The following is a 25129-nucleotide window of genomic DNA, read 5'->3' on the forward strand; positions in this document are numbered from 1 at the left end:
CCAACCAGAAGAGTCTGTTCTATTATATTTTATTCCCTTTCCACTTAAAAATAAAATAAATTATTGAAGTTATTGGTAGAACTGGGATGGGATGGCATTTAATTATTACAGACACTTTTCTTGTGACAAGCACACTCTGCTGCTGATATCACAGTAATTAGCCCCTTTCCTGAAGCTGCAGTTTCACATGACTATGCTGGCAACATCCTGGATCACTCTGGCTCCAATTCTTAAATATGCTTTTCTCTGACGTGTGAAAGTATGAAGTGGCAACCTAAGCAGTGACGTTCTCGACATCCTAAGCCATACTGAGTATCTGCATGGGACTGGTAGCTGTGGGCCTGCACCTCTCAGAAACCCATCCCTTTTTGCAGCAGCACATATCCCAGGAGTGTGTAAAACATGACAATACACTCCTGTATTCTAGCACCTTCGTCTCTCCAATATTGTTCATTGACTTGCATAACTAGAACACTCCTGAAAAATGCAAATGTGTGCCAGAAGTGAAGTCTGTGGTAAGGCTATCTTACAGTCTGATTGTATATGCATACCATTGATACACAATACAGCATGCAGAAAAGGAAAGAGGTTATATAAGGAGCAAGGTTTTTGATTCTTACATGGAAACAAGAGGACTTTTGTCTCACTTTTAATGTTAAACTAACCTTTTTACTGTAGAAAAAGCCATTTATTTTCTCTTGGTCAGCTACTCCATTAATCAGTCTTAGATTTTCTAAGGAAACATTAAAAATCCACAAAGGTTTCTTGATGCAATTCTACATTTATTGTGATTCAGGTTATCAACCTCAAACAGGACCAATGCAGAATATGTGTGAAAGTATTTAAGCTAGTGGCTGAGCCTCTGCAAGCTGGTGAGCTTTAAACTGCCCTGCAACAAATACTGTTGGCCATGGCTTTGCAAAACTGTAAGAAACCCCAAGTATTAAACATGTCTCTAAATGATGACCCTTACCAACACAGGTATACATAAGGACCATGACATGTGGGAAGGTGTGCACTGTGCAGTCAAGATCCCAGGAAGAGTTTCCAGTCCCTGAACAACAGTGACTTTTGCCCTTGGTAGCAACTGGACACTTGTTGAGTATTATTAGGGCAGTGTTTCTTAAAATGCAAACTGTAAACAATCAGAAAGTTCAATAAACAACAGCAAACTTTTCTCAGACTTTCATAATGCAGGTGAAAAAACTGGAACAAAATGTAAGACTACATATTAACAGATATTTACAGAATGAAGTGTGATTTTTAGTTGGATATAAATCAGAACTGCTGTACTAAGTCTGTAGATAACACTCCTTGGATATTTTTTTCTTCCCCAAAAAGACCAGCTATCTGTTTAATTTCCAAAGTCTGCGAAATGCCACACTGAAGGATAAAAAGATCTTCTGAGATGTGTAAGAGAATTTCTCAGGAGAAATTTAAGTCGCTAGCCTTTTTAGCTAGAAGGCTCTACAGTCTTACAGCTGTAATAAAAAAAAAAAATTAAGGAAATCAGATATTTTTGCTGAATCCATCACTGTACTTTGTGAAACTGAAATATAAATGGAAGAAGCTATTACTGTGTCTAGCCCTCACCACTATTAATGCTATGCTATTCAAATCTATTTGGTTAGTGCAAACAAGTTCTTACTTGCTTAATAAAGAAATTAATTTGGCATTGTGTGACTACTAATGATCAACAGATAGTCAATGAGCAACAAGAACATTAAAAATGCATACAATTGTTGCAGGAATATTTAAAGTTGATTCCAACTGTTTGATGTTTTCTAGGCAGAACAATTTTACATACTAAAAACAGAAGCTGCATATTCAATAGTTCTCTAAGTTTAACTGTTCATCTAGATATTCATAAAAGACAACTAGTCGATGGACTGTCTAGTAAACTTTAATTTCTAGCAGTGCCTTTATGCACAGATCCATGTGTTCACAGACAGGACACATGAACTAGGAAGACAAGTCAAAATTGGAAAAAGCTTTGAAACAGAACAACTCGCATGTTCACAAACTGTTCATCTAAGGTGAGCATGGGGAGGAATATCCCTCCTGTGTACATTTCCCTGTGAAAAAGGACTATAGTGTTTGTGGTTGTGGGATTTAACACACAGCACTGCTGAATACAAAATGTAAACAGTGCTTATTAGTAAACTGTTAGCACTACCAAAACACAGGGTATTAAAATGCTTATTTAGTCAGTTTTGCCTTCCTAAGTGCACAGTGTAGTATCTAAGTCAAAGCTAGCTCTGTACTTTTGAAAACCTTGCTTTTATATTCTTAGATTTGTTAACAACAGTTAGAAGTCATCCATTAAAACAGGCAGGCACACCAGAAACAAACTGCAAATTCACTTTTCATCACACAGCACAAAAATCATGGTCACAGCTTCATATTTAATGTGGAATCACTTTAAGTATACAATATTTCAAAAGATCCAGAAACTGGTTAGGAGCTCAAAGCCAGTAGAACAAAAATACAGAAAATCGAAAATACATCTTTGACCTTTTTAATCCTACATTTTAGGGTCACATTCCTGAATAGACAAAGTTTGCCTTATGAGGAAAGAAACTTTGGTATGGAGTTGAACTAGCCACATGAATAGCACCTGTAGCTTTCAAAATAAATAGTAATGACTAACTAGACACGATGGCAGCAAGATATCCCCTAGAACAAGCATATGCTTGGAGCTATGTATGAAGGCTGGACAATGAAATGAGTGTGATTTTTAAAAGTAACTTCAAAGCATTTCTGCTTTTTTTATTTCTAATTATTTAGAAAGCTTTCCTACAATGAGAAAGCTCTACTTTTATATGCTAACCCCTTATAATCACTCCCTTGAAAATTGCACTCTGATGCTTGCAGAACACTATTATTGTTTTTCTTTTTAAGTCTTTAGATTCCCTCTATTTTTCTAAAACATTGTATTTTTATTCCATAGGCCCATGTTGGTTAGCAGTAGATACTGGGAGCAGAAACATACCCCTGCTCCAATAGTTATTTATTAAAAAGGTCAAAGATAAATTCGACCTTGAAATGGAACAGAAATTGGGTTTTTCTTAATAAACAGTATCAGAAATAACAAATTATCTTTGTCACATGTGATACTCCCCTACAGCCATCAATAAAGTAGCTACCGGAATGTTAGTCTACATTAATCTGTGTTTTATGGGTTTGCAACAAAGCATAATACGCATTTAACAGAGTAAGTGAAACTTCAGTTTCCAGTGTGTAATGAATTTTAGTCTTTTAATAAATTTTAACTTTTATTTGTGTATTCCACTGTAGTGCTGTGACAACAAATCACACCTGTGTACCAGAGCATACAGCAACAGTATGATGTAACTGTACTTACACCACTGCTATATTTAGATTTTTGAAAGAGACATAAGCATACACTATGGCCACAGCAAATAATTTTCTGGGTTTTTTTCTTTGATAACCTTCACTTTTTAAGTAATACTTCACTTTTTAAATTTGAATTATTGAAAAAAATCACAGAAAATTTATACAGGAACAGATATAAGGAATAACCTCACAGGCACTGATATGACAAACATTTATTTTAAGGGCTGAGAGGCATTAATACCATATTGACAAAGCTGACTGAAAAGAATGACTAACTTTGTCTAAATGGAAAATGCCCACCTTTGAGAAAAGAAATTCAGAAAGTTATTTTTTGGCCTTGCTATGTCACGAAGTCAATCATACAAAGACCTATGCATTTAACCTAAGATAATAGTTTTACAAGCCCTTCTAATAAAAAAAAAAACCCCATCATGCAAATCTTTGATCAATTATGCAGCGGCTTTAAAACTGTTGCAAGACCATACTGTATATATTAGCTTTTATACTGCTAATGCACAACTAACAGCAAACTCGATTAGATTAACACAAATTTGTCTTAATTACACCGTTATATCACACTAAGGAGACAAATGCCACAAGATTGGCAAAAACATTTAATTCTGAGCACTCAAATGGCAGGACAATTATGTGTTGTAACCCCTTCACATTTAGAAAAAAACATGATCCTGCAGTGTCACTTTACAAAAAAAGAAAAAACAACCCCTTCTGTAAAATATTAATTGGGAGGGGAACAGTTTTACTTTCTAACACAAAGTAACTCATACAACTAGTGTCAAAGGCAAACAAAAATACTTCTAAAGAAAAGGTCAAAATACACATAGCAACAGAAGCACAAATGCTGCATTAAATACAGTCAAGATAGGAAGACAATGCACTTGTTAATAAAAAAGACAAAAAAAAGAAGAAAAGGTACTCAAATTAGCAACACATTTAAAGAAAATGCAATGAAGGAAAACTATGTCTTCCTATGACAAGTTTCCATTTGCAGTCTTTCCATCCATAATTTGTCTGGTACAGTACATCCAATTAAAATATTCAGAATTTCACAGAAGAGCTAGGTTGTTCTCTTCCAAATCTAATTCAGAAGCTGGTTTTGGATGTTTTAAACAGACACCATTATGAATGAAGTGAAAGCAAGGCAACAAATGGACTTTTCATTACCATCAATATTAGCAATGATGAGAAACATTTTTAGAAGTTATCATAATCTTTTTTGTCCTTCTTTCCCTCTGCTTCAAATCCATCAACCCCATCACTGTCCCTTCTCCTTTTACGATTATTATGGATGTTGAAGCGTTGATTCATCTGTGGTAACGGATCCATTCCTAGAACTTTGTGTATCTGACGGAATGCAAGGAGTCTCAGCGCAAACTAGAAAAACAGTAAAGAAAAGTTACTTGTGTTACAAACAAATGTCCATTTTGAGCACTTTGTCAAACAATTAGGGAAGAACATCAGTGATGTGTGATACTACCCTCAGCTCTAATTACCCCATCTTTCTGTCCCCCATCGAAATCAACAAAATAAAACATGTCACATTAGCTGTTTCTGTAAGTGCAGCAGTTTAGCTTAATATACATGAGTCTGGGCTTCTGAGCTTGCACTGAAGCAGCCAAGGCTTGTCACGTGTCAATTTAGGTGACACATGATCAGGAGTGATTAGTAAAAGGATCAAGGGAAGAGGCAGAAGCAGTAACTGCAAACATGAACGGTCATTATTGTCATATTGTCATATGAATCTTACAAGATGTATTTCAAAATTTTCCAATCTAGTAACATACTGCAGTAGAGTAAGCCTGTTTACAGATCTACATATATAGATAAAGATGAGAATGCTGCAAATTGTTCAGGAAAATACATTCATTTCAGTGCAATAAGGAACACTATGAACATCCTCTTCTGTGATATGTTCAATGCCTAGCTTAAGACTGGTAAGATCTGACTACATTCTGAGAAAACAAAACTCATGTCCAATACAAAGCTCCATTAAAAAAAAAACATAACCAAAACAAAACCATCAATTTAGTTACTTCACACCCACATTCCCTTACCTGTGCACTTGAAGTAATATCCTCTCGTTGCTGATCTGTCATTACAGCAAGTGTATCAAAAGGATCTTTTTCACAAGGGTCCAGAAGGCCAGGACCACCTACAATAATCAGGCTAATTAGTACCTTATTACAAGCAAGATTACAGGTTAGTTAAGCAAATTATGTAATTATACAAAAAAGACAACTTGCCTTTAAGGATGATTCCTGAAGATATACACTCAAAAACTCTTCTCAGTGCATCTCCAGGACTCTGTGGTCCAGTCGCGCTGCTAATTGCTTTTTCCACAAGCAACTCCATAGCCTAGACAACAACAGGAGGATTCAGCCAAATTAGAAGATGGACTAAAGAATAAAGCTGCTACTGTTCCTCAGTAAGGAATTTTGAAGGACATCCTGAATGTATCAGCAATGGTGTGGCCACGGCAGTGACTGCCCCTCTGTGCTGGGAACTGGGGAGGACACGCCGAAATCCTGGGTTCAGTTTGAGGCCACTTATTACAGGAAAGACACTGAAGTGCTGGAGTGAGTCCAGAGCAGAGGAACAGAGCTGGGGAAGGATCTAAGATCTCTTAGGAACTGCTGAGGAAGCTGGTGGTATTTATCCTGAAGAAAAGGAGGCTCAGGGGTGACCTTATTGTTCTGTAAAACCACCTGAAAGAAGGGTTTAGCGAGGTGGGGATTGGCCTCTTCTCCCATGTAACTGGTGATAGGCCAAGAGGAAATGGCCTGAAGCTGCACCATGCAAGCTTTATATTGGATATCAGGAAAAATTTTTTGACTGAAAGGGTGGTAAAGCATTGGAAGAGGGTGCCCAGGGAGTTGATGGAGTTACTATCCCTGGAAGTGTTCACAAAACACGTGGATATGGCAATTAAGGACATGATTTAGTGGTGCTTGTGATTAACAGCTGGACTTGTTTATCTTCAAGTTTACAGATGGACTTGATGATCCTCAAGGTCTTTTCCAACCTTAACAATTCAGTGATTCTATGATGGGCTCCTTCCCACCACAACTTGTTCAGTAATTTCGTAGAAATTTATACAGTAGTAGCCTACAGGTGCAGGTAGACAACCTGTCCAGCCATTTTTGAGAATATGAAACACTCTGGGACACTTCATTCTGTCAGTTACATGAATACAGTACACAGTATGCCTAATGAAAGAGGATGCTATAGAAAAATAGAAATAGGTTTTTTTACAAGAGTACAGAAATGTAAACATTTAATGTTCTTAAAATGCTTAATATCTGTGCTAGTCCTTCAGTTTAGCAAAACTGAAGCTCACAGCAATTTTTCTCCTAGTTATCAACCAACACTAACTCAGATGTTAAACTAGTGTAAAAAAACCTCTGTGATAAATATATTTTCTGAAATGCGTACATTATTTGATGTTAGTTAAAATGGTTTAAATTATTAGCTGTGTTTGAAGTACTGGTGTTTTGTGTGTGAATATTTCCACTGTTCACTTTTATTAGACACTATTTTTTTCAGAGGAACCTATAAAAGTATTTGTAAAAGAAAGGACAAACTTCTAGATCTCTTTCCCAGAATTAGACAGATGTTTCACTGCTACCTCTTTGGCAAGTTAAATTCTCAAAAATGGTTTTTGGTAGGTTTTTTAGAGGTACTTTTTGTTTGGGCCTTGTCCTCCTCAGCACATCCACAGTTGTTCAAATGCTACCTTTTGTTCTTCCTTTCAAGGTATAAATATTTATTCTGATGCATGTAAGTAACTACAGGCAGTGCTAATCACTAAGGGTGCCCATTCCTTTCTATTTTAGCTCCATCTAACTGACAGATTTCAATTCTTGAGCATGTTATTTCCATACTCCTGCTGTATCTAACTGCTAATTTGCAGTTAGATGTTTCCAAGTAGGAAGCAAAGTGCATCAGTAAAGAAAAAAAAAAGCAGATCTTGGATTTGCATTTATTAAAATCTAGGTTTTTTGGATCTTCATACAATGCACTGACTGTAACTCAGTCCTAGGAAAACGTGAACTATGACGTCCTGCTGTTTATATGCACAAAAGGCTGGATTTCAAATTTGAATCATTATCTTGGAACCTGACAAAATTCTTATCATTTAGTTTTTACTTTAAGGCACATGAAATGCTACTGCTGTGAACATTCAGGCTTCCTATTAACTTCTGTTTCTACAACTACTTATGTTTTTCTTAAAAAAGCACTGTCATCTCCTTCGCTTGTAAAAGGTTTCTAGTATAGAGAATAGGAGAATGTCTGTATCCAGAAAACTGTATTACAATGTATGAAACTCCATCTATACTGGCTGAAATCACCACTTTCATTTTGTCATGGTTTTTATCAGTAAGACTTTTCCTACAGGCCAAAGGAACAGCTGACTACAATTCAGAGCTGATCCCTGACAACGCACCAGGTTACCAGGAACAAATCAGGAATCACTTTTGGAGAGAACTGAGATACAGTGACACACTGCTTCATAACCTCTCTTCCCTTCCGGATGTCTCTTGGAACACATAACATGAGAATTAACAAACCACATTCCTGGTTCTTCACCCAAGTCCCCGCTGTGTTGCAATAGTTGTAAGGATACTTTTCTGAAAGTATGCCAAGTTTCATTCTGTGGCAACTCAGTATCATAGTGATATTAAGAGAGTACTTATTAAGTATCTTTTAAACTGTATTTGTTTAGTGTACTTTTCATGAAACACAGTACTGAAATTGGCACTAAATTTTTTCCCTTCAAATATTTAAGAAAAACAGACATTACTGCTTGACTTCCTTTCCAGAAGCAATAAATATTATTAGAAGTAATTTATTAAAACTGTCTGCAAACTTAGTGAAGTTATAAAACATTTCTCATCTAAATGAAGGCAACTGCTCAAAACAATGTTAATACTCTTCCTGTCAAAACTGAGAAGTGCAGTGCAACTGGATTTGGTTGCAAAACACAATCAGAGCTAGGTTTACTTTCACACGATACATGTTTCAGGCATTTGTTTCAGACCAACTGCCCAATCCACAGATTGTACATCTGTTAGTATTTGGAACATTTGTGAGGTAGTCAATGCAAAAGGAATGCTCCAAGAACACTCAACTGGATTAAGAAAAGTGACCTGATACAACCCAGAGATTTAAGTGACACTGACTAAAATATGATGACACAACCACAGACTGTACTGAAGTACTGTGTTTCACCTTGCAAAATGGACATAATAAACCTAAGAATACTGTGATTTTTATCTTTTGAGTTCTTTCTATTATCAAAGAACTATCTGGGCACAGCTGACATTATTTTAAATAAGTTGCAGAAAACTCTAGGCAATTCAGAGTAGGTGGTTAGAAAAAAATAAGTTCTTTTGTACAGAGTAAAGGAAAAAATGCTAAAATCTAGAATAGGCGTCTACCACAAAGAACAGAACAAGAAAATTTCTCTGGAAAAAATAACAACTTCCAGTTTCAAATTAAAAACTTCAGAAAACAGTATTTTAAGATGGAATCTGGAGTATTTGTTGGCAAAAAACCTGCCCAAAATCCCAAACAAAACCCTACATTATGTGTTGAAAAAATCTGAAATTAAAACTCGTATTAACACTTCACTATAATTTCCTCGTAGTAACACATTTATTAAGAAGACCCATTAAAAAAACCACTACTTACCCAGCTTGGAAAATCAGACCAAGTAGGAACCCGCTGACAGAGGTCACGGAGAATACGTATGATAATCACACAGGACTGCAGACCATTAGCTCTTGCCTTGAGAGCAATACAAAATCAAATTAATTAACCCCTGCACCCATAGCAAACAGGAGTTGTTGAAAGACTAAAACACCACTGTTCAATGGAAGCTCAGATACAAGATTGAAACAAATGATTCTACAACTTTATTCCGTGAGCTGCCATTTACAGCAGTATTTTATACAGGGTTAGTAATTTAAGGTGGTAGAAGTCAAAGTGCACAGGTTATACAAGAATAACATTTCTTGATCCCCTATACACTTTGACCTATGTCCATTTGAAACAATAAATACAGCATCTTTCTATATTAGAAATAAAAAGGATAAAGTAAAGATCTAAGAAATAGGTATAGAGACTGAAAGGTCAAGGGAATCTGTTTGGTTTCTTTATTGTGCCTTTGCCAGAATGCAAAGTCACTAAACCAAACAGTTGCTTCTCACCTTTCATTCCCTACACTTAATGCATTTAAAGAAATAGGAAAAAAAAAGTCTTAAATCTAAACACAAAGCTTTAAACACATATTCCATTCTTTAAAGCGAAGTTACTCTGCAGCCTTATGGAATATATAACAAATATACAACATATGATCACCCCAAGCGAGTCAAGCTTTCAACATCGCCTTGTCAATGACCGGAAAAAAAAATGATGTCAAATGAGCAATAACTGCATAAAGCAGCTCCTCCATACTCAACCTGCTACAGTTAAATTTAGGGACCAGAAAATATTAAGTATTATTAGCATGAACAACGCTGAGTGTTTTCACACAGTTAAACATTCATATTGCAACTGAACTAATCTCTCATAAGGCTACAAGAAGAAAGTAAAATGATGTTCCGAACCTGGAACCACTTAGCGTGGCGTAGAGCAGCCAGAGCGTCAAGGCATTTTTGCCTGTCCAAGACGTCCGGTGGGTCTTTCACCATACCCGAGGTTACATCTAAAATGGATTGAATTGGCAAAATGCAGTGAGGAATGGGTGTTTGACCAGGTGAGCAAGACACTTCCTTAAATAGCTTCAATGTCACACATGCCATTTAAAGTTTAAACCCTTGAACAAGAAATGTAAATTTTCAGCAGTAGTTGCTCAATTAGGACTAGGGCATTGACCCAGTAGGAAGATCAAGGGCATAATGCACTTCATCTCTGAAGTTATTTTCAATTGCATTGCTGATTATGCAATGCGTAGTAGTTCTTTATTTCAGCTAACACGGGAAAAACACATTTCCCCTAAAATTAAGTACCGAAGGAAGGATGGTTGGACACAGTGCACCAGCACAGAGAACACAAGACAGAAGAAACACAAAAATCCACTTTAACCAAGTAGAAACATTCAAACTTAGTTTCTTTTAAATTTTAATTGTCACATGTTATTTGGACCTATTCTTGAAAGAAAAACTAAGTATAACAAATCTTTAAAGCACTAAACGTTTAGTAATTATGTTATTTTTATCATGCCTTAAACTTGAAATTATTTTACTTTAAAAACCTGACTAAAGGAATGTGACATGTTCTTCAATATTACAGAGTTCCTTGTTTACTAGTACCTTCTCCCTTACCCATACAAATAAAATCTTCAGCCCATTATTACATGTTCCAGCAACACTTAGGATGCAAGGAAAAATCTGAAAAGGGACTGCTTTACCTAAGACTCACCAAAATAAAGAAAAGAAAGGAATAGTATAAAACAAAGCAAAATGTTTGGAAGATGGAGAAAACATAACAGACATTGCCTAGTTAAATGTTAGAAAAGAATTTAATTATCAAGCTGACTGCTTTGCTACCAAAAATGAAGAGACCACAGATACGGTTTAATCAGTGAAACTGGAACCGCTAAACGAAGTGATATGGTATCCTCAAGTTACTTGAAAACTATATGGATATAAGCAGATCAGTGATCACCATTAGAAATTACATTTTTACTCATTCTGAAAATGGCTATGGTGTCTAGTCACCAGTAGATGTTACTATCACTATCTGGTGATACACCAGACAAGATTAAACAAAAAACCCTCATTCAATGGCACACATTTCACAGGAGCTGGCTGTTTGGAACAGTACAGTTTACTCCTACAAGATCTAAATTTAGGTTAAGCCAAGGAATAAAATTTAAAAAAAATAATGAGACTCATGAAATGTGCCTGCAACAAGAAGCTTTTAGTAATGTTGCAGAAATTGTGCTCTGAAACCACAAATGTAAAATAGTAGGATTCTATAGTATGTAGAGCTAAGAGGCCATGAATTAACATGGTGGTATCACTTTGCAATACAGTAACTAAATTTAATGTTAAGTAATGTTAAGTACTATATTCAGATTTGAGCATTTTGATAGTCCCATTCCTCTCCACAGAGATAAACAGGTAAAGCCCTCACAAGAACAAAGTTGAGAAGAACATAGGTAACTTCTCACACAGATATTCCAACTTAGACTATATACTAAAGCGGAAAAATTAAAATCTTCACTAACAATGCAACTACAGAGCAAATGAAAACATTTAAAATGATGTTTCTTTTAAAACAAAGCCAATTAAAAAAAGAAAACAACCCAAAACAAAACCAACAAAAAAAATCACCTCCAATCCTACACAAGACGATTGCCAGCCAAAGCTAAGTAATGAAAGGAGTACAACCCAGATATGAGACAAGGAGTACATCCTGAGAAAACCCATCACAGGAAAAAATAAGGTTGAAAAATTAATAATACAAGCATGTGCTGTTGGGTCAATAGCCTAATCAGTCAATTACTTTGCGTATTAGTTTTAGAAGAAAGTAAGTGACACTGTGCAAACTTTTAGCACAGTAATTCATTAATATTTTGAAACTTCTACCTCTGAAAATCTTCAACTTTTAAAATAGTTTTACTGAGAAAAAATTGCATTTTAAAGGTACAGGAAAGAATCTTACTCAGTGCTGGAAATGTTCACCTAAAATGGATTACTAATAGCTGTCATAAGAATACCCTTGGAACTTTAAAAGACTCTGGAAGTCAGAAGTTGCTGAGGCATGTACTACACTGAGAAAACATTGACTGAAAAAAAATATATCAAGGAAACTCCTGTAATATTTATTCTGTGGATTTTTGCATATGTTTCACATTTCAGGATTAACCCCTTAAAGACTGTGCAACTAAAATCAGATGCCTAACCTCTCAACCTACTAAACTAAGACAAAAACTTAATTAATTTACAAAACACGGGCATGAATTCTTACCCTGTATAACTTTTTACTAGCCTGAACATAAGGGGTTAATCTTCAGTTAGATGTGCTGTGTCCACACTACCTCTTCATTAAAAGTTAACAGGTATGTCAATTTAGGTAAGTTTTATTATGTAAAATACATTTTATCCAGTCAACTACTTTAAGACTAGTGTGAACACTGCTTCATTCTAGGAGAGAGACAAAGACGAAAAACAAAAAAGCAAAAAAAAAAAAACCAAACACAAAGTAACAGCAGATGCTAGGACTATGCATCCAAACCCCTCCTTTGTAAAGCATGGCAGGTGTGACACTGAGCTTTAGAAAACCTTGGTCAAAAATCCTTCCGATGTCTTGGCAGCAGCCCCTGACAGGAATCAAGTCCCTCTGCTAGAAGGCTTTGCACCGGGGCTGTTAGCTAAGGATAAAAAAGACACACACGCACACACAGAGGTGTTTGTAAGTATGTACACCCTGTTTGTTGAAGGAAGACTCCACAGCTGGGTTAGAGCTCTTCAAATGTACCAGATTCAGTCAACTGTCAAACGCACAATACTGTATGGAACAGTAGCCATGCGGTTAACAATTTCATTTCACTGTTGTTTTTTGGGTTTTTTAAGCCTTTTATAGGCTAAGTAACACATCAAACATGATTCTACTCCACGTCCAAGACTCAAGTTGCATCTTTACTCCAACTGGTTCTTCCGGTAAAGCCTTCCTTAACACCTGAAGTAGCTCCCCAAGCGGGCTAGGGAAAATGGAAACTTTAAACCAATGTAAGACACAGAGCATGAGAAGCTGCAGTAAGAAAAACACAAACACATACTGTTACTCTGCAGCAAATAAGCAGCAGTCTTCGGAATAAGGAGCTTCTTTGCTGCAATAATTGGCAATTCAGTCTTCTATTTGCTCCAGTTTCAAAAGTGAACTTTTCTGCACATCCATTTTATACTGCTCAGTGTCTTGAAGAGAAATCTAACTTGATTTTGTTTGCCTAGAGGCAGTACTGCATTCAGCAGTGAATAAACTCACAAAGATGATTTAACTCAAGTGTGGGTCAGACAAAAATACAGATTTGTTTCCTTTTGGTGGCATAACTTAGGGGAGTGGTGGCAGTAATTTGAAATTTGTTTTATTTTTAGTACACATCAAAATTTTGGGCCAGAAACCACTTAGTTGAAATTGAGTATTGTAGTAGGAATCAATACTGCACTTTTGCACAGTACATCAAGAAATAAACATGGTGTTTAAGGTTAATTTAATTAAATGGTTAGTCTAATTTAATAATAAAATGCATTCTTCATAAACTTAAATAATATGAAAAGTTGGATTCAGCCCAGAGTCACGTTACACTCACATTGTCCAAAACCAAGTAAAATTGGTTGGGTGTGACAGTACACATACAAAGCCTTTATAGCTAGGAATAATATGCACAGCTTAAAACAAAAGCACTCTAAGACTCTTTGGAAGTCATCCAAACCACAGAATGCGTGTTGAAAATTTTTCTTTCTGATTATGTAGGATGACTTTGTTAACATAGCTTGCTAATAAATGCACTAGTCACAGCTACAGGACACTTAGTAATGCAATATAAAAACCTCAAGTGTTTTAGAGGACATGTAATGATGAGATGAAATATTAAAAAAAACCTCTGTGGCTTATATAAATACGTATATACACAAGCACATGTATACATACACACATACAATTTCTTTCAACCTGTATTTAAGAAGTGTTAAAACAGCCTCAGATTTCCTATTTGTAGGTTCACTGTCAAACACCAGAACCTTGTTTGCTATGATCTCTTTCAACTATGAAAATACAGGATTAAAAGGAAACAAAAGTTAATTTTATCTGACCCGTAAATAAAAGGAACCAATGTACTGCAGACATTAATCATGCTTGTTGGCTTAAAAGCTTTTGGAGCTTTGAAAGTGTTACAGAACAGACCCTAAAGCAACACTGCTGGCACCAGAGAAACTGTAGACTTCAGAAACGTAAATTGATTCTCAAGCTCCACCTTCTGCTTCAGCTCAACGACAAAGCCATTTCTTATTGTACTAGTTGGGTTTGCCAGTTGGATAGAAGAGTGATTGTAATACCAGGAGCCTAAATATACTGAAAAAGCACTCCAGACCAAAAAACAACCTCAGAGAGCTGGAAAAAATCACATCATCTTTTAAACTTGGAAGCACTGTTACCGTCAAAAGTACTGTAAAAGTGCATTTTAAGTGGCACTATTCAGAATGTCTAAGTGATGGTAATACTGACCCAGTTCAAACCCAAAAACCTGTGATTTGATTTTCTAAATCCATACAATCTTTCTCTCAAGGCAAGACTGCTACAAAGCCAGTTTATAGCCACTTGCTATAAAATAATTAATTTTCGACATAATTTTAACAGAGGGGGGGAGAAAAAAAATCAAGCTTGTACCTTTTCCAGAAAGCTGAGGTTGGACAAAGTTAGAATTTTAAAAAATTAAACAAAAGTATCATACACATTTATTTTAACCAACTGTTCTCTGCTGAGACTGGTTGTTGAAAAACATGTTTCAATCAAATATGTGTGCCAGCATGTTGCCTTCCAGGACCTTAGTGCCATCTTAAGCAGAATAGATAAAAGTAAAAAAACAGGTGAGAAATAAGTAACATCTTTAACAACTTCCCAACCTCCATCCCTCATGTTCTCTTCCCGAATGACTGGAGATGTCAGTGTGATTGTAACTTGCATTTTGGGTTCCACACACGAATTTAAAATAATTGCTGCTTCTGCGACTGCACACTTGATATCGTATTTCTCTGGACTTATTACCTAAATATCGAGAAACAGAAATTTCTATTAGCATGTGGTCATCAAAAGTACGAGGAAGAAAAAGGATTCCAGCATGTTCCGTTTTCAACAGAAACACAATATAGTTACGTTAAACAGGTAATTGTGTAGTCATAGAACCACACTACACACTATAAAGATATGTGGGCTTGCATGTTGTCTCCAAATCATTAATGAAAATACACAACCAAGCAATCAGTACAAAAAACTGCCCAGAAAGGAAATTAATATAAATTACATAACAGATGTTTGAGATAAGAAAAGCTTCAGAGCCAATTAAAATGTCTGCAGGGTGTTTCTCACTGGAACATAGAAGCCTTTGAAAAGCAAAAGATGCAGGTGTTATTTTTCAATTCACAGTTAGAAATGGATATTGCTGGGTACATCGTGTGCTTTGGTGTCACAACACGCTAACAAAAAAGGGCAAGATAAGCACCACAGAAAAAATATGAGCATAACTATCTATTTATGTTCAATTCCTATTTGCAACTTTGTTTAATAATTCTAAATAGCCCCAAAGGGAGCTGTAGACATCTCTGTGACCTTCTTCTACATACATGGACCAGTGAACATTTACAGTAAGACAGACCAAGATGTTAATTGGTGAAATTTACTTCTGTTCTGTTACTTCAAACAAGAGCAAACTTGAGACTATTTTCTCATTAATCTGATCCTGCTAAAGCTTCTATCATGCCTGTGATTCTGTCAAGTATTTTACTAGATTGCACTGAAATACTAATGCTGTGACAAGCACTCTACAGTGACAGGCTTTCTTGACAGGCTCTCAGCAGAGAGCAGAGATTTTATACTTTCTTGTGGAAATTCTATAAATGGTTTATATTTCACTGAATGGTCTAAGACCACATGTTTACTTTTTTAAAGGTCCAAATTACAAAAAAACCCACACTAAACTTAGCTGGCTAATTGTGAACTATAAAGCACTGACATATACAAATATGAAACAAAATAAAAGTACAAAAGACTGACATTAATGGAGAACTTTGACCTTGAGTCAGCAGGCATGTTGTAACATATAACATGCTGTAACTATCTCTATTACTTCTGACAACCGATTAATGATCTTTCTTGTGCTCATTCTATTTTCCAGATAAATGAAATTTATTAAATGGTGATTCATACTACACTGCTAGAGCACACACTTGTATAGACACAATATAGAGGAAGCAGAACATGCAGCAATCTCTGAATTCAAATGAGAACACTCAGAAGATGGAAAGAACCTGAACCTGAGTTATGTCATGTAGCAGCACAGTGAATCCTGCAGACATTGAACTTGAGGACAGATTTTTACAGTACTTTTACAAAAATTCAAATCCAAGAACCTAAATTCTACTTACTGCAAGTTGCTTAGGGAGACTTTCAGCAATACGACTGAGTAATGTTTTGGAGGGCTTCTCAGCACACAACAAAACAAGATTGACATTTCGGTCTCCACGGAGCAGCAAACCTTTAGCCAAAACGCCCACACGTAAAACGCCTTTCAAAGCTCTGTGAAATACAGTTAAAAGTTGCACTTAAAATAATAATGTAAAAATCACAAAAATAATCCTGAAGATAGAAAAGTGAAATAAAATAGTATTCCACATCTTTCTGAGACTTCAAAAATACTCCATAAAAGCCCAAAGAGATGAGATCCTGGAAACACGGACAACAGGGTAAGAAAAAAATAATAAAATTTTTAAAAAGTAATTAAAATATACCTGTCTTTACTGCCATCCTTTTTGTCATCTCCCTCTTTGTTCTTGCTTTTTTCATGATCAGTCATGCTATCAGAAACCAGCTTCAAAGCACGCTCAGTAATAGAAACAATTTTTTGTACTGCCTGAAGTTCCTCCTCAGTTGGATATATAGCAGCATGCTTGGTCATTACGTAGCGGTCATCAGAGGAGTCAGGGCGGCGCAGAGGCTGAACAGACAAAAAAGTGTACTTCTGAAACCTAGATGCACTTCCAAGTTCACAAACGAGACAAAACGATCAAAATCTTTGTGGCTAAGGAACAGAATAGTCTAACCTCACATCACTGAAATGTAACAAAACATGAAGTCTTCTCAACAGTCTACACTGTCATAATCAATCATGTCTGAAAACACACGAAATATATCAAAATTAAACTAAGACCAAATCCCAAAAGCCTCCTCAACATTAGTATCTCTTGCCTTTCTGACAACTGGGACATACTCAGATATTGCTCCAAAATGAAGTATCCATGACTATTTTTGTACAATCACAGGAGCATACAGGAATGACCTCAGGAGGTCATCTAGTCCAATCTCCTGTGCAAAACATGGTCAGCTTCTAAGACCACATCATGTAGCTCAGGGCTTTAGCCTGCTGGTTTTTGGAAACCTTCAAAGATAGTACTTCAGTTAGGGTCTAACGAAAGCTGATCGCTTCCCTCCATCAACTGTGCTCCTGTTACTAAAGCCTGGGTTGCTTCTGGCTCTGCTGCCAGGGCACACCGCTGACTCATGCCCAGACTGCTGTTGCCAGGACCCCCAGACCACTTTCAGCAGAGTTGCTACCCAGTCTGTATCAATGCAAGAGGTTCTAACTTCCTGAGTGCAGCATTAGGCATTTGTACTTGCTGAATTCTGTAACGTTCCACTCCTACAGCCTGCCTAGGTGCCTCTGCATGGTGGTCTTGCCCTCAAAGGCATCAGCTATTCTCTCCACCCCAAGATGATTCAGGTTCATGTCAGTTGCAAACCCCAGCATGTGCACTCACTCCACCACCTCTCAGATCCCTGATAAGGTGCTCATCAGCCTAATGCCAGAATCAACTCATGTGGTACTGCACTCCATACTGCTAGAATACGAGCATTATTCTCCCAGACTGATGACCTAGTCACTTTCTATCCACGCATTTGTCCACAATTAGGGATATAATATTGTATAATGCAATAAAATAAAAATCAGAAAAATCCAGTGTGGTTTGTATTTCATAGGAAGCAATATTTAAAGCATCCTCTTGTCATTCCACTGGACTTATTTTGAAACACTAGTTCATCTTCACCATTTCATTAGCATATAATTTCTTCTTCCCTTTTCCAAATCCTTTATTAAAGAACACTGGAGACAAGTGAAGTAGCACTGAGTAATTTATAATCCTTAACTGTGCCTCCTGGTAAGGATGGTTTAATTTTTTTCTTGAGCTAAGAAACTCACGGCTGGTCCTTGGGGTTGAGGAGGCATTCCAGGTCTAACTCCCAGGAGACCTAGAGGTCCTGGAGGGCCATGAGGATATCCTCCATCTGGTATTCTGCGACGGTCATCCCAGTGATGCTGCTCTTCCTCCATTCTCCTCCAATACATGTCCTCTTCATAGCGCCTGAAGTGCAACAATCAAAAGTGTTCCCTTTATATAGCAGTTAATACTTTACACTGCTCTAGAGATCCTCCTCTGTTCTCAACAACTTTTAGTAGTCATAAGCAAATACCAATGAACAGACGGTAACTAACACGAATTATTGTTGCAAAAGTAGGTCTGCATTTATTGAAAAGTACAGTAATTTCACAAGTATAAGGCGTACTTCCGGGTTGCCAGCAAGTTCCCGTACTTTGTCCACATATAAGGCGCACCAGCGTATAAGGTGCACTTTTTTTTTTGAAGCGAGGATCCATGCACAACAAAGTAACGAATAAGTAACAGAATACTGGCAGGTGCTCAATTTGTAAACATTTTTCACAGACAGGCATAGCCTTTAAAACGCAGCCCCAGGCAGCCTCCCCTTGTTGCAGGCCCCCGGCGCTCCCTTCCTTCCCCAGCCCCTGGCACTTCCCGGCCCCCGGCGCTGCCCCGTTGGGCCCCACCCGGGGCTGCCACAGCCCCGCTTGGCTCAGGGCTGCTGCAAGTTTGCACTTCTGGGTTGGCAAATTTCCGAACTCTGTCCATACATAAGGCGCACCAGCGTATAAGGCGCACTTCCAGGTTTCGATCACAATCTCAGTCAAAAGAGTGTGCCTTGTACATGTGAAATTACTGTAATTCTACTAACTCTGTATTCCTCAGAAGGATTGAACAGTAGCAAACAAAAATCTCAGTGAGAGAATGGCAATTAAAGACAGTACAGAGTTCCCTAAAGTATTTAAAATAAGTAACTATGGGTTTAATTTCAGACAATCTGACAGCAGCTTTATCACATTCATTCATACAACATAATGCATTACCTCATTTCCATCCTCCAGCGTTCCTCCTCTTCTCGTCTTCTCCAGTATTCTTCTTTCTGCATCTGTTTCCTCATCTTCTCTTCTTGAATTTTTCTTGCTCGAATACTGGGCTTTACTTCTACTTGTAAGTCTGGGTTTACTTTTTTCTAGATCAGAAAATAATTAATTAAATGTTGCTTTAAATGTTGCTTTCCTATCCTCATCTCAAGGCTATGGAGTTGTTCTAATATATTTAATATGCACTTCTCATCAAATGCACTTATTAAGAAGTCTGCAACACAAAGAGAGTGTGTGTTTTTTATCCTACCAAAAACACTGAGCAATACTATTTTATACTCTTTGAACTTCATGGTAAGCAACACAAAGGACCTATTGTTATTTGTATCAGTTGTATTACAAGCAACATTCAAAACATTTTAAAAAACCTCAACCAAAATGCAATTTCACAGTTTGCATTATTCTTTAAAGACTATACTGCCTATGAAATAGATTTGTCTAGTCTTTAAACCTAAGAACAGGTGACCAGACCAGTTAGCTGATATCTGGTTGATTTTCAGGGAAGCATTAGCATTTTTACCTTGTACTGAAGTCTGTGTCGCCGCCCTTTCAAATGCATCTCCTTTGCATTAGGATCATTAAAACTGCATTCACAGAGTTTACAGTGAAAGCGGATCACCTTTCCTTCATCATTCCTTACCTGGAAAATAAAGTTATAATACATCTGGTCTTTTAAAAAAATTTTATAAAGCTGGTATGAAATTTAATTATCCATTAATTTAATTATGCAGTGACACTGGATAATGTCTATCTGTCCCAAAACAGTTAAGAAGTTCACACAGTAAACTGAAAGAAGGCAAAGTAGAAACTTCTATTCTGACAGACACACCATTGTGCTTGGTAATGAGAAAGTAACAACATCCTTCCATTCCTAAGAGTGCAGAGTTGTAAATTCATATCTGAACATAGTGAGCCAATAAATCACAAACCTGTGTATTATGCAAAATTTACATCAGACTTGAACCACCTATCTCATACCAACCACAAAGAAAAAAAGAAACATGCACAATACAAAAATGTACACATATGCACAAGCCTTTGCAGGTTCAATGCCTTGTCACTCTTATCTTCAAGGAGAACCCAGGAAAATACAGATAGTCAACCTCATCTTGATCTCTGGGAAGGCAATGGAGCAGCTAATCCTGGAAACCATTTCCAGGTAAAATGAGGGCAAGAAAAACATCAAGAACAGTCAGCATGACTTCACCAAGGTGAAGGCCTGGCAGATGGAGGCAGAGCAGTCAAGATTGTCCATATGGACTTCAGTAAAACCTCAGACACAGTCTCACCACAACATCCTCCTACACAAACTGCTAATGGACAGGCTAGATAAGCATACAGTAAGGTGGACTGAAAGCTGTCTGAACAGCCTGTGATCAGCAGAAAGAAGCCCATTTGGAGGCCAGGAGCCAGCAATGTACCCCCAGGATCAACACAGTCCTGTGACATCTTCAGTAATACTCTAGATGATGAGGTAGAAAATACACTCAGCTAGTTTGCAGATGACACAAAACTAAGGAGTAGTTGATATGTCAAAGGGTTGAACTGACATCCAGAGGGACCTCAACCGTCTCACCTAGGGAAGAGGAGGCTGAGGAGGATCAGTGCATATAAGTACCTGAAGATGCAAAGAGGACAGAACCAGACTTTTTTCAATAGTGCCCAGTGCCAGAAACAATTAGCACCAACTGAACAACAGCTGCCCATCAGAACACTCTGTTTTATTGTGACCAACTGTGCTCTTGCAGAACTGCTTTGTGAAGTTATGGAATCTCCATCCTCTGATATTCACAAAAAACATGGTCCTGGGTGACTGGCTGTAGGTGGTCCTTTTTAAGCAGGGTGACTGAATCTGATGACCTAAAGAGGTCCCTGCCAACCTCAACCACTCCATGATTATTTTTCACTAAAACAGTTAAAAAATAATATCCGTTTTCATATTAATACCTCTTCCACATAGTCATGGCCCACTGGTTGGACATCACTTTGCAAGGCAGCAAGAGTTGTAGGAGTCACTGGTTCAGCTGCTGTGTCAGGTTTTACTTCCTGTGTTTGTACTGTAGCAGCAGGAGGTGTTTTAACACTTTCAGCTGATTTCATTTCTTCCATTTTACTTCCTGTTGTCTGAAGCTTATTACCACCTAGAAATAAAAAAAAAGTAAATTATTACCCTTCATAAAATGAGAATGTGATTAAACATAATGTTTGCAAATGTCCGTCATCTGGACAAAGAATTATAGGTCTTTTAAAATCTATCAGACTTTAAAAATCAACTGAAACTTAAATATACTTTCAATACAATTCAATATTTTAACAATAAGTTTAACAACATTCAGGTTACTTAAACACTGAAGTTGTTTATTGCAACATGAAAAACTTCTGCTTTATAAAACTACCATTTTTTTTGTTATTTGTTTTCCCACTTTTGCAAAAGATGGGACTGAATGGGGAACAACTCGGAAAATGTATTTTAATAATCTCTTTTTTTGTTACTTTGTAAATTTATCCAAAAATGTACTTCAAAACTTTATAATGTTTGCACTCGTAAAGGCAGTATACCCCTAGTGTTACAACTGTATAGACCTCTCCTTGAAGAGGAGGATAGCTTATTGTGGAACAGCCGCTTCCCATCTCTGTTATGTTCAGTTCAGTTTCCATGTTTCAGTTGCCCATCACAAACTGCCAACCTATTGCAGAGGCACTAACAGCTGAGGCTGTAAGCTGAAATTTGGACTATAAACTGCAATACTCCAGCTACTGCATAAGAAACCAAAGCTTGGAAGTTTCTTCTGAAGGTGGGAAAAGTATTTAAGAGGGGCCAGGTGGAGACAATTGGGCAGAAAACACCATCAGTTTTGAAGCAAAACTTTTACAAACATTCTCACCTATCAGTAATTCCCATAAACACAGCAGAGTAACTCATGCATGGAGTTACCTAAATACATTTGTCTGCTGCACTAATTCTTAAGAAAAATTTACAGAATAGGTTGGGTTTCAGAATAAAGACTGACTTCTGTACTTGCCAACAAAGTTTATTTTCGGTGTAGATATTTTCTTTACAGCTATATTAGCAGTGGTTGAAGATGTTTTGTTGTTGGACGCAGTGTTAAGTGGTGTGTTTGCCGTGGGAGTAAGAATTTTCACTGCAGAGGATGTAACAGAGGAGTTCACTGTACTGCTGCTAGTTGCTATGTTTGAAGCAGAGGCAGTCGGTTTGGATGCAGATGTGGAAGTTGAGGAAGTAGCTTGAGTAACCACATTTGGTTCAGTTGAAGGAATGGGTTTGCCAAGTTTTGTATGCAACTTTACCACCTGTAAGTAGGAAAAAAGATTAACAACACGATCTCCCTGAGTTAGCTATAAAATTAATGTATCACAAGCAAAAAAATCAATATAAGTAAAAAGTTAGCTACTGTTCTTTTACAAAAAGTGGTCTTGGTAAAAAAAAAAGATGTGTAAAAGCTCTTGACACCTGTAACAAGGAAATAAATATTCATTACCTCACATTTCTTATTTGCATTAGGCAAGTAAGACCAGGCATTTATTCCCACAACTGTTTAGATAAGACCAGAAATACAACAAGCTTTTAACTCAGGGTAGTTCAAGAATAGTTTTGCTCCTAGTGTTTCATTGTGTCTGTTTTGTTGCCTGGCCACTTTTTCGGTTCCAAAAAATATTTGCAACGAAGTGTTTTTTAATTTAGCTTCAGCAACACTGTATCTTCTGATGGCTACATTTGAAGAGGTTTCCTGGGGAATGTCTTTAGCCAAGCTGAAGAGATTGCTTAGACAAAGCTTTTCCTTTTTTTTTTCCTTTTTTTCCTAATGTATAGAAACAATTAAGGAGAATTCAAGAGATATTTCAGAGCTCTTTAGTATATCATAGAAAGTAAAGAGATACATGCTTATTTTTAGAAGTAATAAGCAGAGGCCTTCCACAACGTGTCTGTCATGGAGTAATATTTCTTTATGGTAACTGCTGACCAGCATCCAAGAGTAATACAAGTAACCCATAAGGAAAAACACATGCAAAATCAAAATTAAAGACTGAGTTTTGAAAACAGCAATAAAAAAAAAAAAAATTCAAATCTGTGAGACATGCTTTAAAATTGAACATATACACAGCCATGATAGGCACACAACTGTTCAAATTAATTTCTTAGGCTTTTTTTCTTACTTTTTATGCTCCCTGTTGTAATACAGACATATTAATGTCACACAATAGTATAAATTTAAGCTCAAGCAACTCTTCAAAATTACTTTTTCCCAGTAGAATGCACACAGTTCTTTAGTTACTGTAGCAATAAAGAGACTCCTTCGAGACCATTTTTGCACTTACAACCTAAAGCCAGAAATGGTTTGCAACTCATAAAGAGAAAACTATATCTAAATATAAAGGGATAATATATACTATATTCCATATACTATGGAGTTATGGAGCACAACCCATGAAAGTAATGGCTCAGTTTATTAAAGGAAGAACACCAGCCAAGTCTCTCTAGATTTTAATCTTTGCTCCTGGAGTAAGATTAAACATGCTTTGAGATTTATTTTAATAGGAACAATGTTACCAATGCCTGTGTCCCAAGATGCAAAGAGCTATAAAAGCAGAGTATTAACACTGTATTTGTTAGTGACACTAATCTTTCCAGAGTTACGAGGAAAATCTGTAATTGCTAAACACATATTCTACCTATCATTGCATTTACTGTAGTATGGCCAAATTTAAAACACAGGTCACAGCATTTCAAAGTTTTTATTCCAGAATACCCACAACAGAGCACCCAAACAATAAGAAAAACATCTACCAGAAGTCTAAACAGACTCATTATAAAGTCGACTACACGACACTGTTCCTTGCTTCCACGGGACAGTTTTCTTTTCAAGAACTATGAAACAATGATGCCTAACACTCCTGCTCTTTCCACTAGCTCAACTTACAATGTTTCCAAGTGTTGAAACGCAAGATTTATTGTCCCAGACAGACAAGTAAGATGAATCTCAAGAAAAGTCTTGAGAAAAGTTAGGGGGCACAAGCCTGATACCACATATCCTTAATGGTACCTTTCCCTCATTTCACTCCACATTTTTTTCCTATGATTTGCATGATATCCCAATATATTCTCTCTTCATTGATGCCACAGCAATATTTTATCCCCTTTCTTTCAACAATGCTCTTCTAATAGTAAACCTAGACAAGTTTGAAAGGAAAGTAAAAACTAAAATCTTTAAATAAAATAATTTAAATTATATTGTTACCACTTATTTTCTCCTTTCTTAAAATGAGAAAAAATGATGGGGAGAAATGTATATACTGACTTGCATGGTAAGAACAAGAGAAAACTCTTACTTTCTGATGCTTGGCTCCACGGATATGGGCAGCATAAGCATCTGCCCCGGTACAAGACACATCACAAAGCTCACAGCGCAACTGATTCTGAGTTCCACGAGCAGATGTACTGTTGTTGGTGGTGTTCTGGGATGCTTTTAAAGCTGCTTCTTTCTTTTTGTGTTTCTGGCCTTCTAAGTGTTCTTTGTAAGTCTGTTTAAATAAACAAAACACACAAAGTAATTCTTTGTAATACTGATTCATCACTCCTGTGAATACACGTAATAGAGAACACAGCAAAAACACGTTTTACCAAAGAAGCACCTCCTACACTGAATTTTCTGTGGTATGGCACACTCTAAGGCATTAATAGACCACTTATAAGAGCAG

At 36.8% G+C, this 25129-nt stretch overlaps 1 protein-coding gene across 2 annotated transcripts in view; it reads right to left on the reverse strand.

Annotated features, from left to right (window-relative positions):
• Positions 1-2385: 2385 nt before the first annotated feature.
• The window catches only part of ZFR (zinc finger RNA binding protein), a 46353-nt gene continuing 23609 nt past the window's right edge, over positions 2386-25129 (reverse strand). The window contains exons 7-20 of one of the 2 annotated variants that reach the window (XM_033085580.1): positions 24761-24952; positions 22435-22723; positions 21359-21552; positions 19932-20051; positions 19355-19500; positions 18353-18515; positions 16887-17092; positions 16524-16674; positions 15006-15147; positions 9984-10081; positions 9067-9162; positions 5619-5730; positions 5430-5527; positions 2386-4749 (exon numbers count right to left, since the gene is read on the reverse strand). In XM_033085580.1, coding sequence (XP_032941471.1) covers positions 4570-4749; positions 5430-5527; positions 5619-5730; positions 9067-9162; positions 9984-10081; positions 15006-15147; positions 16524-16674; positions 16887-17092; positions 18353-18515; positions 19355-19500; positions 19932-20051; positions 21359-21552; positions 22435-22723; positions 24761-24952 — 2187 coding nt within the window. In that variant the 3' untranslated portion in view covers positions 2386-4569. Of the gene's footprint in view, positions 4750-5429; positions 5528-5618; positions 5731-9066; positions 9163-9983; positions 10082-15005; positions 15148-16523; positions 16675-16886; positions 17093-18352; positions 18516-19354; positions 19501-19931; positions 20052-21358; positions 21553-22434; positions 22724-24760; positions 24953-25129 lie in introns of those variants that run through there. The other variant, XM_033085581.1, reaches the window with a different exon arrangement.

Source organism: Catharus ustulatus, chromosome Z (genome assembly GCF_009819885.2).
Source record: "Catharus ustulatus isolate bCatUst1 chromosome Z, bCatUst1.pri.v2, whole genome shotgun sequence".
Lineage (NCBI taxonomy): Eukaryota > Metazoa > Chordata > Aves > Passeriformes > Turdidae > Catharus > Catharus ustulatus.